This window comes from Sinohyriopsis cumingii, chromosome 9 (assembly GCF_028554795.1).
Source record: "Sinohyriopsis cumingii isolate HCF-2022 chromosome 9, ASM2855479v2, whole genome shotgun sequence".
Taxonomy (NCBI): domain Eukaryota; kingdom Metazoa; phylum Mollusca; class Bivalvia; order Unionida; family Unionidae; genus Sinohyriopsis; species Sinohyriopsis cumingii.
Genome location: NC_142969.1, coordinates 49710998 through 49726681, shown reverse-complemented (window position 1 = coordinate 49726681; position 15684 = coordinate 49710998). Strand labels below are relative to the sequence as shown.

The 15684-nt window shown below is 34.1% G+C and overlaps 1 protein-coding gene across 1 annotated transcript; it reads right to left on the bottom strand.

Moving 5' to 3' along the window:
- Positions 1–422: 422 nt before the first annotated feature.
- Positions 423–13935, bottom strand: LOC149791792 (uncharacterized). Its single transcript, XM_089969268.1, has 5 exons — positions 13809–13935; positions 12927–13040; positions 12240–12340; positions 10233–10365; positions 423–1096 (listed from the first exon to the last, which is right to left on the bottom strand). Exons 1-4 carry the CDS (start codon positions 13906–13908, stop codon positions 10339–10341), a joined length of 342 nt encoding a protein of 113 aa, XP_089825394.1. The 5' UTR covers positions 13909–13935; the 3' UTR covers positions 423–1096; positions 10233–10338.
- Between the last annotated feature and the right edge of the window lie 1749 nt (positions 13936–15684).

Here is a 15684-nt window from a genome sequence, read left to right as displayed (position 1 = left end):
ATGCCGCAACATATCTCGGTGTATGACTGTTAGTTGCCGTGCAGAACGTTTATAGTAATAAATATGATACGGATCATTCGATTAAAGTGTCTGTTTATTTCCTGGTTCAAACACACACACACACACACACAGACACAGATATATATATATATATATATATATATATATATATATATATATATATATATATATATATATATATATATATATATATATATATATATATATATATATATATATATATATATATATATATATATATATATATGCTACGTCTTCGTGTTTTGTTTCATTTATCGCCGTGGCCAAGAGCTTACCTAGCTAGAAAGGTTTGGCTACAATTTGTACCAGCAGCTATAAAAAATTATCTTTCTCTATTTATGTGTATATATATAATCTCGTTGAAAAACTCTTATGTGGCGTAAATACCATTGCATTTATTAATATTTTTCAAGAAAAATGCGCATAGTTGTGTATGTCACGTTTCGCCCTTCCTCGCAATGCTGTCCATTCATATTCATATTTCCACGAAATGTGTATTTTCTCGTGTTAAATGGTTATAGTCCACACAATGCCGATCTTTGTCGAATAATCGTCCTTGATATTAAATGCCTGAAGGACAAAGACATTTTCTTAACGATTGTAAACTTGTGAATGCTCTAGTAATCTTGCGTCGTCGCCCTGTTATTCCAGTAACACCTCAACGTTATTGCATTTCTTGTATTGTTCTTCGTCGTCACTGTACATTGCAATTGTCGCCTTACTTTTCTTCCCATGCATCGTCGAACATTTGTCAGAATCATGACTATCTCGTGCGGTAAACGCATATTTCTCACTTCCGCTGAACTTTGCCTTACTACATGGAGAGGCCGGCGTTACAAGTAACGCATGTTCATGGAGATGACGGAGATCTGAAGAACTGTTAGCATACATGGGATTATGTAAAGACGCAAGTGGTGGGTCGATGTTATCGTAATCGTCGCCTCTGTTAATTCTTTGGTCTTGTGTGCTCTCTTTAACGTTGAAGATGGTCACCGATTCTATATCACTCCTCAACAAACCGTCTCTGGGAAGTGTTTGTCGATCTTGACTCCGCCTGTACGAGAGAGAAGAGAAAAGAATCTGCCGTTTAAAAATAGTTCATGTTTTAAGAAGCTAATTATGGAGACAAACATTCCGTGCTTTATTCTCCTTATATCATGTACATTCTATCGGTAATGGTGATATTTCTATACAGAAATATCCGTCTTGTACCTATTTTTTAGTTATATCTAGGGGCAAGGTTTTTTGCAACAAAAATACAACAGAAGATACAAACCCATTTTAATTCAACCAATAAATGTATTTTTTGTGAACAGAAGGTTTTATATACAGGAGACAACAACGTCACTAACACTGTTAAAGTAACTGGTAAATATAGAGGTTCTGTAAATAATGACTGTAAATATTATTAACACAAACTTTAATTCCTAAATCTTCAGGAGATGACACGTATCTGATTGACTTTGGTCTAAAATGTATCATAAAAGAAGGACAAATAAACCAACTTTTAATGTGAAATATTTTTCATTAATAAACTATTTTGTAACTGATAGATTTCATATATGAAACAAAGATACTAATGAAATGACACGTAGGTGATGGCATGCTCCTTAGGACAATGTTATATTTTTAAAAAATGCAAGAAAATTCACTATGTAAAGATATCTACCTAATTTACAGTCTCAAACAACCTTACTATGTTCAACAAATCTAAATTTCAACGAATATAAAGCAAATATATTCAGGTCATGAATGTGAATAAAAAAAGAGGGTAAGTACCAATGTGAATCGTCAATGGACATTACAAATTAAATTCTCTTGGTAACTTTTGTGTGGAGATTATGTCAACAAGCTATTTTAACTTTGTATGAAATTTTTATACAGGAATTTAGAAATATTAGTTTGCAAAATTAACAAGTATATCCAGGTAGCTCATTATTATAATGCAACGTTATCAGTTGAAGACGGTGGTTCGAGTTGATTAGGAATAGAACTATATAATTTAACAGATTATGATTTGATTTAATGGATTGATTCTTGAACGATAGCAGTTGACATGATGCAAAGTATATATGTTAAATCTAATCGTTGTAATTGATCAATATAGGAACAAGCTCCGATGAAGGTAAGGTTGTAAGTGACGGAGAGTGTAATAGCTGAAGGTGAAGGTCATGAGTTATATACCTAATAAGAGTAGGTTCTTCCATAAGGAAATTCATTCGGTAAGAGTATTTCATGGACAACCAATTAATAAATCAAAGGAATCAGAACTAAAGATCTTATAAAGATGTTCAAAGGGCTGATGGCAATTTAGAAACAGATTTAGAAGTACTAGAAAGACGTTTAAAAGAACTGGTGGTATTCATAAAACAGATTTAGAAGAATCAACACATATACATGATTATTTCAAAGGTTACTAATGAGCACCAGACACAGTGACACCAGGTATGGAAGATTTGATAAAGTGCAACAAGATTATATAATTAAAAGAAACAAAATAAAAAAATACTTAAAATTTGTATTAAAAAGCAAAAAGAACTTAATAATTCATTATAGTAAGTAATTTAAACTTTTATGTTCGACTAGAATTAAAGTTTAAGAGAATACTCAGGGCGGTTAGATGTATATATTTAATTAAATATAAATTTGATACGAAACTAATGATTCGAAAACAAATTTTATATAGCCAATACATTTCTATGCATTTGGAGAACATATTGAAACTTTATATACGAGAACATCTGTATATATTTAGATGTAAAACAAATTTTCAAACATGAGAAAGATTTACAGCTTGCAAGCAGAATGCAAACCGATTAGAACATGAATTTAGTAGTATGCAAAAATGAATAAACGTCCAATTAACCACAAGGTTGTATGAGCAGAAATAAAATTAAAAAATCACAAAAGCTTGAGGATATTTTTCCGTTTATAATGACAGACACCAATTTGTCAAGCATTTTTTACTAACAGAGTAAATTTTCTCAGACATGAGAAAGAATATGACACAAAGGGTTAAAAGAAATGTGATATTCTGCTAGTAAACAAGTAGATTGCTGGATAAATCAGCGAGAAAATAAACCGTACAACTATTTACGATTTGCGTGGTCTCAGAAGCAAGCTCTACTCCTTCAAAACGAATGAAAATTAGAAATTGGCTTGCATGAAAGGTTCGTAAGGAATGCGTCATCAAGTAAATATTAAGCTTTGTTGTGTACTAGCATTGTTTGCAGAATCAATGAATAATTTACGCGGAAACAAACTGACTGAGATCAGAAAAGCATAAATTATATAAATTATATAATATGCATGACAACAATAACTATTTAGTACATAATGTAAAACCTTTACAATATGACTTTTCGAGATGATATTACCGTCAGTATCTTGCTCGTTTGTCTACTATATGATCAAAAGGGCTGCTAATTTTAAACTAACATTTGTACGTTTATTTTTCTACACCGAAACATCAGAAATATAATATTCTGAAAGACGTCATGAATGATTGTATTATGTTGAAGATTATTACAGACATAATGTCTGTTCTTTGCTTTATACAGTTCGATAAACTCACCTGCCATGATAATGTATTTCTTTATTATACAAGAGTGAACCAGCTGTATTATTAATTTTGGTAACTCTTTAAAAAGGTTAACCAATATTTACTCTACTAATTTCTATAACTATTTTACTATAGCCCACTATTAAGTTTTCTTCCGTAATTACATTAATTGCAAGAGCTCACAAATCACGAAATTATAAATCCTAGATTGATGCCGGTCTATTTACTATAAAAAATGTACAGCGTTTCTGGTAGTTATGCTGGTACATTGGCTAATTAAACCTTTTGTCACTAGGATGTTTGATAGTTTTATCGTGTTTGAAAACGCAACGAACCGCGTATTGCAATGCCAGACGTTAAACGACAAGAATACCAGCGATCAAGTAAGGCATTCACTTGTTTGAACTATCTTTATTACTTCTTCTAGATTTGTTTCTCAGGCTTCTATTGATGTTGCAGCGAAAAGTATAAAGTGTATCCAAATATAACTTTTAAGATTCTAGGGAAATAATCTAGGTAATCTTTAAACTAATATTTATACTGACTACATTTTATTTATATGATAAAAATGCAATACAATGTATTAATAAAATAAATAGTAAAATACAAGTAATGGATATAAAGAAATGTCATAGATTCAAAACTAAAAATATATTTGAGTTTAAGGGATGTGACGGCTGCTGCAAACCGAGTTCAACGTGATTACCGCACCAAGTAGTATAGGGCAAATAGATAACACAATATCAATGTCACAAATGACAACATGACACAGATATACCCCAAAGATCATAATTCAGGAAATCTCATATAACTATAGGTAGAATTTCTAAATCTTAGAAGTAAAATTTAAGTCATACACATTGTTAATAATGCTTGGTGTATTATCCATTGATTTGTTTGTCTTCCTATGTAGCTCAGTTTGTCAAAACCTGAAGTATGTATCAAAAGTTAAGCGGTACCTCAAATGTTTTGTCAGGAAGAGTTTCATGACTGAAGCCTTAGATAATGATATTCTATGAAAGTAATGTAGAAGAATATATTATTAGAAAGAAGCAAATTCCACTTCAACGACGAAGGACTCTACTAGCACAAGAACTGATAACAACAAAATGCTTAAGAGAGGATATCTACCATCAATTCTATAAAAACACAGCAAGTTGTATGCAAGTCCGATACCAAACACATCCAGTAGTCACGCTTACTGTTGCGTCTGAAAACAAAGCAAGATTATACCTACGAGTTGTTTTAACTGATGCCTGAGTTAGAATGTTCCTCCACAAGAGCATATTGGTTCCAGTAAGGCCAGGTTTTGTTTGTTTTAGTTACGTACGTGACAACGGTTTTAAAGAAGACACAGGAAAAATTTCAGCATCTTCTGAAACTGTGAATGTGAATGAATATAGACAGTATTTCTAAGCTGATACAAAATTGTAGAGATACTGCTCTGAATAGTAAAGAAAACTAGATTGGATTTTGATAACCAAGATGTTCTTGATGATTCCTACTATGTTACCCTGACAGGTTTTACCAAGTCAAACTTCAGTGACTTACACACGTTTTTACCGTGTTTGAATAAAACTCCAGTCAGAAGTGTGAGAAGCTCTGTAGCGATCTATTTCAAGCTTAATCAGGAGATATCAAACACAATTTTTTCAACCATCTTGATTTCATAATCAAGTCTTTCTTTATATGCGATTGCTTCCGCAAGGAAGGTCATCACTGAATATTTTAGTCCTCTACACGTGGGTGTTCAACCGTTAACTCGCCATGAAGTTATTTCAAACAGTACACGGCCTTCTTCTCAGCATAGTATTGGAAATCAAGAAAATCATCATGTTATGCTAGTAATTCATGGGACATACATTTATATCCAAACGAGTATCAAGTTCTAGTCTCAAAGGCGTCTAAACAGTCACAAAGGTCGTTCACTGGTAAATCCCATGATCACTGTCACAACTATTGAAAAATGTTTGACGGTGTTAGATCTATATCTAGCAGATACAAAAGTAGTGACCCATCTATCTTGAATAAATTACTTCAACCGAAGGGTGATGACAGTAAAAGCTGGATTGAGGAAAACGATGTTTTATGTAGTAACTTGTGATCTCACGATTCTATCAAATGATTGCTTCATCATGGCATTAACATTTAAATGTCACCATTGCAGACAAGGGAACAAAACTATCAGCAAGCTGTAGTGAGATGCTTTGCTGAATCACCAAAATGGACTGTTCAAGAACTGAAAGTATTTTGGTCAAGTTCTTTTGACTTCACAAGTTCCATTTATTTGGAATTTTACAATAATATTTTGTGTAGCCTGTAAAACAAAAGCATGCGTGTTCCGAGTCACGGTCCTTCAGAAAAAAAAGATGCCATATGAAATGCAAAAGTGACATATCTTTCTCGGCAGCAGAGTTTGATAAAAGAAGAAGTTGAAAATCAAATATGGAAGGTAAGGTCTACTTGCAGGTGAAATGTTGATGGAGAAAATGTCGCCGGGGAATGGGGACTTTCCTCTTTACAGTGAAGATGGCATCATATTCATGACTTACGGCATGTATCAGTTGAATCTTTGTTCAATTTACACGCAGGAGCATTTGATGTCATTCGTTGCAAGACATAAAGCAGACATATATATCAAAATATATTCACTGGGGGTAAAATATGACGCAACAGACAATGAAGGCATTGTTTTGTACGTGTAGGATGGGTGATGGAGTATATTTTCGTATATTATCAATGCTTTGGTATCTTGGTCATGCAAGATATCTGATTATAATAGCATGTGGAGTTAGGAACTTGTTGATGTTTTTAGTAGATGCGCACAAAATTAAATGAAATTACCGTTGCATCTAATAGTAAGTACAGTATGGCAGAAGAGTCCGATACGAACAAATTAGCTCAGAATTAGTCCTGCCTTCCTCCAACAATATGTGTCTACAGTTTCGTAGAAATCGTCTGATTTAGAGATAAAATGTGTTATTTATTATGCATATTGGTGTGCTGAATTCCCAATTGACAATTAAAACAACTGATTGGCTGTTTCAAATATATTTAAGCTTTTACATTTTACGTCTGTGTATATTGTGTAAATAGTAGAAATTTAATCATAAATTGTACACCTAGGTCTTGTCATGTATTTACGGCTGTATTACATGATAATAATTCACCTGTCCTGTTTATTTAAACTTTAGAAAAACAGCAAGCGGCTTATATAAATTAATTTTATTATGAAACAAAGGTCAACAAATTCTTATGTATATATAAGTACATAGTTTAGTCCTTATTCAGTGTCTACTAAGCACTTCTCGGCTTGTCTCTTGCATTCATTAAATGGACCATCTCTTGTCACTGTCCAGCAATAGTATTCAGGCATTGATGGGCTCAATTTCCCATGATTGCTTTTCTCCATTGTTGCAATGTCCTAGTGAAATCGCTCGCCGTGCTCGTCGCATGTTGTAACCAAGGCTTTTGTATGCCTTGAGTTTTCCACCGACTCCCTGTAGTTGTCTTCCTTGTTGTTTCCGAGAAATTTTTTGCCGCTAACTGGAAGGATTTCCATGTCGACTTTTCCTTGCCACGCAGTGCACAGTCAAATGCATGATCTCGAAGAAGTTCGCGAATCTGAAGACCAACAAAGACACCAATCTTTATCTTAGTTTCATTTAACCTTGTAAATTTCCACGGAGGTACTTAAAAGCTGCTTGTGTTTTGTCCATGGCATTGACAAAGCTCTTCAACAGACCCAGCTTGATGTGCAAGGGTGGAAACAAAATCTTCCTCGATTCAACAAGTGGTGGATACTGAACACTTTTCCTCCCAGGCTCCAATGACTGTCGGAATGGCCAACCTATCTGATGGAGTGGGAAGCTCTCGCACGATGATCCAATTCGCAGAGAAAACAGCAGTACTTTGTGTATCCAGTCTGCAGAACAAGCAAGACAGCAAGAACCTTCAAATCGCCGCAGAGTTGCCACTGATGCTGGTCATAGTTTAACCACCTGAAAAGTTCTTTCACGTTTTCATAAGTTGCCTTCATATGGACTACATGACCTTCTGGAATTGATGGCAAAACATTGCCATTATGCAGCAAAACAGATATAAGACTCGTCTTCGATAAATCAATGAACAGTCTCCGCTCATCAGGATCATGAACGATGTTGAGGGCTGCCATCACACCATTGGTGTTGTTGCAACCTGCAATATCACCTTCCATGAAGAAGAATGGGACACGATCCTTTTGACGGCCACGAAACATGGAAACACTAACGTCACCTGCCAGTCTGGAGCCCAAACAGCTCTGCCTTACTCTTGGATAGTTCCAAATCCCTGACAAGAGGTGTGGTACAGAGGAGAAAGATGGGAGAGAATATAGGTAATGTGACACTGATGGTTCAGGGCTAGAAGTTTCCTCGTCTTCCTCTGATTCAATTGAGAATGATTTCGTGCATCAGGAACCAGCAGTCCTTCTCCGTGGGGTACTGAGCGTATAGCTGATGGAATGTTAGGATAATGCACAGTCCACTTTTTTCTTCTATGACAAACCGTTTCCAGCTGGAGGCACTGTGCCCAAGGAACAATTGTTGATATTATATCTTGGTTCTCTCCAAATCATTGACACTGCACAATGCATATATTTCCTTTTCCTGTTTAACCACTGGCGAAGATTTGTTGCACAAGTGTTGCCGCATATGTTTGGGGCCTACCTCTTGCCCTGATCTCCAATTGTGCACCCAACATAAAGGTGATAGGCTTTCTTAACCATAATGGCAAAAATGACGTCACCACAAATATAGCAGAAGTTATCTGCATTGTTCACGCAAGTACGAGGCTTTTTGATCACTTCGGCTAAACAGAAGTGTCCCTTTGCGAAATCAAACGCTGACAAATAAGAGAGCACGACAATGTATGACTTCTAGAGCTGATATAATGCAATATGTTCAGCCGAGTGATGTAATCTTAGTTATGAATGCATCGTCCATGACTTCTAGGAATAACATGATGAAATTTATATCAAGTATGATGCAATACCAACTCCAGATTGCATCATTCATTGCTTTGCCTAAAACACAAGTACTGTCCAAATTCAGTCATAGATTTATTCATAAATCCAGACAAAGATGTATTTGAGTCATTTCTAGTTTAAATTGAGATCCCTTTCATTTATAACTCACTTATCTTCCGCCATTTCCAAGTCAAGGGTCCTATATATTGACCCAGTATCCTAACTTTAAAACTAGAGTCAATCAACAATTTTAAACATTATTTTCGTTCTCAGTGACCCAGAGTTAGTAAAGTCTGAGTATATTTATTTTGGAAGCATTTTTTGGCTGTACACCAATGTAACTGACCTTTCAGTTGTTTTAACTAATACTATACAAATATATGAAAGTCCTCTCGTACATAAGTGTTCGTTCCACAACTTTATTGTTTGTTGAAAGCTCACGTTTAACCTTTCAATCAGACCATCTCTTATCCGTGTGTGAGTCATTCTATTCATCTGTTCACCAATCTTCCGTCCTTCCATGTTCATTTTAGTCAATGAATTCGTCTTTATCAGTTCCTTCCTATACCAGTTTGTTAATTGCATATATGTCTGTTCACTGTTTTCAATCCTTCCTTCCGTATCCAATATATATGTTTCTCCTTTGTGATCCAATGTTTTGTCCTTTAGCAAGTTGGTCATATTTTTGTCAAGAAAATTATATTCGTATTTAGCAGTAGGCATGAAATTTACAAACATTTTACTTGATTTGTACTCTTTTATCTCTAACAAGCGAAAAATATTATCCACTTTCAGGTGACATCATCCACACTGCCGAGTTAAATTTATTCTGTCTAAATCTCATGTCACATTAATAACATAATGATACATTTTTAACTGAAGTAAATTTTAATTTCTTTAAATTTTTGTGCAACGTCATGATTAACTGACGTATTCAACCGTGTTTCTGAACAAGGATAACGAACACTGCTTGTTATTGGCTTAGATACGAAGTCCATTTTTTAATTGTAAGAAATGTTTATGTATCAACTAAGTCACGTTGTTTTGCGTTTTAATTTTCTTTATCTAAATATATTATTTGGGTTAGGAAGCTTGCTTAGGTCGAGTGTTAAGCCTGCTTAGGAACACATGTATCGATTTATGAACATGAATGTAGTCATCGTCTTATCGAGTGAGTATCGATTTATGATTATTTATGTAGTCGTCGTTTTATCGATTGAGTTTATATAGTGAAATCGCAAAGGCGATGGCCCAGACAAGTTATAGTCTTTTTGCATTTTTTATTCATAATGACATGGAATATTTGTTTCAATTTGTGATTGACAACTTCCAAAATTATTATACACTTTTTTCGCTTCAGGAGATTTAGTTTTGTGACCTTTTTTATTTTATTGCACTCTTTCACTATGAAGGTTAAACCGTGTTGTGGCATGTATAGTAAACATCCTTGACGTCGGACACAACACAATAGCCGATTTGGGCTGATTCTATAGTGATAATGAAATCCGTACCTTTCCGATTACTAGTCTAACCCCTTAACAACTGAGCCACTGGTGCGCTTGACGAAGAGAGAGAGAGAGAGAGAGAGAGAGAGAGAGATGGAAGGAGAGCTTTATATCATACCCCTGTTTTCGGTATTTGCTATGGTATGCAAGGTTTTTAATAAACGTTTTCTTCCGGTATTTACCGATGGCGATGATCGCAATTGGAACAGACAAGACGGCTATGATCAAGCAAGGTGAGACCAGTTTCCAATCTGAAATACAAGGATATTCATTTTTAAACACTCACATACACACACACACATAATCAAATCTCACATAATTTACATTACGCTCAGATGTAGGAGATCCAGTCAGGAAATTATGTTCACACAACGTCCTTCATTTTCATGTAGTCCAAATTTGACAAGCAGCAATTCACAGGCAGAGTTGGCTGTTGTTATTCAGTATGCTTGAACATTTTGTTTTCAATGGCAACACGTCCCGAATGGCTCGATTTAGAATTCTGGACGCTGCAAATGCGGAAAAAAATCAGGACCTTTCCACCAGCTGGAAATCTCCCTCAAACACAGTACAATGGATTAATACGATCTGAATAATTTGTCCATTTGCCGAAAATTCGCAGTTTATTCCGTTAACAATATTCTTAACATCTAGAACTTTTATCACAGCAAATGTGAACAACATGCGGTCTGTACGTATGTAGCACACCCGTTTAGATGATGTGATTCAAGTAGTTCCACTCTGTCGATAAAAGAATTATATTCGATGTTTTAATTCAATGGCAGAAAAGCACTAGATGTCCCTAGTGAAAGACAGAAACTTCTTTGGTCAACATTAATTTCACGAGAGCATGGCCCCAGAGGTGTGCCTGGTAGATTCTCCACGTAATGCCCAGGTATGACTTCAGTCAGAATTATTACATATACGCAAACGCTATGGTTTAACTTATGCATATTGAACTTTCTCCTTTATGTTTTCATCTCGGCCAAATAATCGGACGATTTATACTATTTTACCGGTCCTTTAACAATTAGCTCTGCAGATACACTTAGTGCTTTGACATGTCATGGTATATGTGTTAAAAGTCTCGATTTTATATTTCGACAGAAGAAGACAAACATATATAAATTACTGCTATATAGCTGTGCAATAGCTAACGCATATACTATGATTCAGAATAGTAAATGTATGCCAACTGAGTCAAGACGGTACAAGAAGATAACGATAATTGTAATAATTATTAATTTAACAGACATAGTTGAGCCAAGTTCACTTTATATATGCAAATGGAAATAAAAATAACTTCGGACCAATTTAAACTATCCAATGAAATGTCACTAGTAATATATATCTATGTTGTGTGGTTGACCTTTGTCAGCGATTGAGGGTAGAAGATTACCTGACTAATGTAATTTTGTTATGTAAACAACACATAACATAGCTAATGCTTGTATAAGATTTTAGATTATATGTTAAGATCATTTTTACTTGGCGGTAAACATGTTTACAATTATCGAAATCAAGGTCTAGCTTTCTTTAGATATTAGGAACCTTATATAAGCATGATGTATACGAATTTGATGGGAAAATGAACCTCATCATGGTTCAATTAATACGTCTTAGCTGTTTATATGAACGTTGTTTACTTCAGAATCACTAATTTCTAATCTTAACATCTGTCTAGAGAAGTTGTGTTTTGTATAGAAAGTTTACTTTATGTATTTAAAATAATTTATTGGAATTACAAACTTTTCTTAGATTTAGGACTAAGTCACTATCTTTGAATTGTTGCAGATTATTCAAGGACATTTTGGGTTATATCATTGTGATAAATTATGACTCTTGACACATTAGCACACTTCAGGTTATTGACATATCAGCTCGTTCAAAATCGAAATTCATTCAGAACACAACTAGAATTAATTCGAAATACTCTATACTGTTGGACCTGTGATATAACTTTATGACTATCTGGGATTTAATTCACAATACTGTACGTTCTTTTTAAATTATCACTTTGTATTCATGAAAAATAAATTCTTTGTTTAATTTTCAACACTTGTTGGCTTTCGCTCTTTTCTGTTACTTCGTTCAAGACTATAGAGCTGTAAGACATTATCCTTACCAACATTTTGCCGCTGTTAGAAGCTATTCCAGACTTCAAGTCACCAAGTCTCTGCACCATTTCATCTCTGGTTGCCAATGTTAATGAGGTATTGATACCGGCTGTAAAGGAGGAAAATATAACTTGTGTTTAACACAAATGATTTAATGTATTTTTTTATTTTAAATTTGATGTAAGAATCCAACTCATATTAGATGGTATGCATGTCTGTGCCATGTTTCCTCATCCAAGGTTCCAAAGTTGTATGTGTATATGTGTGTGTCGGAGTTTATCTTCAGATTGAAGCCCCAAGAATATTAACCAGTCTGTGAAGGGAGTATTAGAAAAAACGCAATAGATATTATTGGTTACTGCTGCTTACATACCTTTGTAGGCATGCTCACAAGAAGGTAATAAATATAAATTGTCACTTGTCAAGAAAGTATCACATATGTAGTGGCAAACTCTATCTAGCAATTCATCTTTGAAGAGAATGCTATAGTATCATGTCTTGAACGTGCGCCTTTGTGATTTATGTTTTGACTTAATCATTTTGGTTTCCAGTAAGCGCTGTGTAATACTCATTCTCGCTAGTCATAAAATTATGTCACCAGTATTCAGACGAGAGTTTCCACGGTACTTCCTTATAATTCCTAAATCAAACAATATTTTGACAACATTAAATCTTATTTAAAATATTAAACTTACTCTTATCACAAATAACTGTATGACTTTCATCACATGACGTGGTACCGAATTCAAAACTGTCATGGTCCATCTTCACTATACCGATACAAATCTGTGTCACCGTCTGTCCATGACCTGCACATGATAAAAATGTTTGTAGAATATCTGACATGACATTCTAGGTCCTAAGACACTTAATATCATCTATGCGACAGAGAAATATTTTTTTTATTCTTCTGTTTTTTTTTATACCGTATGCTGACATTCTCAGTAATGTGTAATATGAATTCGTCTATTGAAATAAATGCGAGGATTTAATTGTATATTTAGTAAACGCATCGGAACTCTGGATACAATGAGATAACTTCTAAAAACATGTGCATCCTATTATACATGACTTATTATACATGACTTATTATACATGATTCAAATGACAATGATAGTTGTACGAGCCACGTTATGCAGTGGATGCTGGCTATAACTGAATGAATCACATAAAGCAGTAGACACTGGATACAGCTCAATGAATCACGTTTTTCATTGGACACTTGCTATAACTCATTGAATCAAGTTATTCATTTCATGCTGGAAATAACTGTATAAAGCACGTTATTCATTGGACGCTGGCTATAGTTGTATTGATCATGCACCTTATCGTCTACAAAAATCACCCAAGAGTGAATATTTAAAACATAAAATATTACGCATAAAATTAATATTGGTCTGAGACAGATAAAGTGTTATGGGAATAATACTGCCATATGAAGACTGTATATATATATATATATATATATATATATATATATATATATATATATATATATATATATATATATATATATATATATATATATATATTCACGCAGTTCAAATTTATACATGTCATTTTGACTAAAAGCCTACTCAAACTGTTGATGATACTGGTATCATTGAAATCCTTGATCCAGTGTGTCCTGTTTACTGGAATAATCATTGGTATTGTAAAGGTTTCCACTCCCTGCATGGACGCACTGGACTTGAGAAATTTATTTTTGGCATCAGCGTACGGTAGCATTTTCTCATTGTTCTCGAACTGTCCATCTGGTCGAAATTAATAAAATGTTGATACATTTCCGACGATAAAAACAGGATCCAGATCATAATTTTACCATTTATGTCATCCCGAATAGTAGCCAATCACTTGCTTCTATTCGTTCATTCGACTTTGTGAATGACTCGGTATTTGCTCTTGCACATCATGTTACTTTGAGAGTATATGCAACCATTAAATTACGCTGTCATTGGTTTCGAAACATTAATCATTTCATAGTGCAAAAGGATCGTTCCTAAATGTTTCGTATATTTATTTCAAATCAAATGTAAATTACTAAAATTTAGGATCGTGGCGATGAACGCCTCAAAAGATTTAACATACCTAATGTTTTCACCGACACAAACCGGATGTGATCCATATTAAAGGTTCCGGATCAAGTATTTTTCTTCTCATTTGTAGTTATATTGTTACATAAAGTTACAAGGTTAACAATTCAAAGAATCAGAAAGATTTTTTTTCTTCATATCATTTGTTAACTTCTGCGGTGAAACATTTACTCATGATTCACGAAAACTTACATAATGATAGGTTATTCATGTCTCCTTTTACTGTAGTTCATAATCCATTAGGTTTAAATCGACAATACAAAAAGGAAAACATTGTTTCAAATATTATTATCGCTGTATTCAAGGTTGTTACCTTTGTTGCAAATGTAAGTAAGGTTTTCGTTTGTGTCCTCTCTTCTCACTGTGACATATCTGCATATTTTTTTCGTCTCATTGGCGTCTGTTTTGTCTAAAAAAATACGAAATGAGGCAGCCAGAACTTCGACTGGTGCAACAAAAAAGTATGGTAGTTATATTATTTACAATGACATGTAAACAATTTTCAATTAGTACAGGTTAGAACAAGTCTGTATTAATCTCGTTTTTTTCCTTCGTCCGTTCCATAATGGAATACATTACCTAGTGAGACTCATCAAACCGACTCCATTAACAGCTTCAAAAGCATACTAAATACTCGTGACACTTATGTCTCCATGCACGTTTATGGGGGAAGGGGTAAACGAAAATTTCAAATTAATTAATGCTCGACCTAGAACAACGAATCATTCTAGAAAGAAGTACAATTCACTTTAATTCTACGGTTTGTTTTGGTTCTGTTTCATTTATTTATTTATTTTTGTACCTCCCCTGTCTCTACTCCCAAACTATTCTTAGCATTCTACACAATGTCTGACACAATTTAATTGACAATTTCTCTTTTAAAAATCTTTCTTATCTTTATCCTCGTCTTTCACCGAAAGTCTTTTTTTTTCATCATCCCGCTTTATGTACCTTGAGAATGAACTGTGGTAGGATAGCTTTGCCAAATCATATGAATAATCATCTACTCAGACTAGGAATTGGTAAGGTCTTGTACATCAGCGAGTAGGTGATGTCAGACTGGGATGCTATGATGTCTAGTTACATCGAGGTGTAGGTGATTACATGGTTTTTACACCCTGTAAACACCGCAAAGCCAGCCTACCCATATTCACCAGGTGATGTCAGCAGTTGATATCATACATTTGGCTTTATAGGATCATCCATGTTTACAAACAAAACTTGGTATAAATGATCGTATAAAACATGGTATACATGATCGTATAAATCACTGACCAAAGAGGGGAAGTTTGAAACATGTTTGTTTAAAAATATATTTATACAATAAAATATTTGTATACATTTAAAGTATTTAATGTAA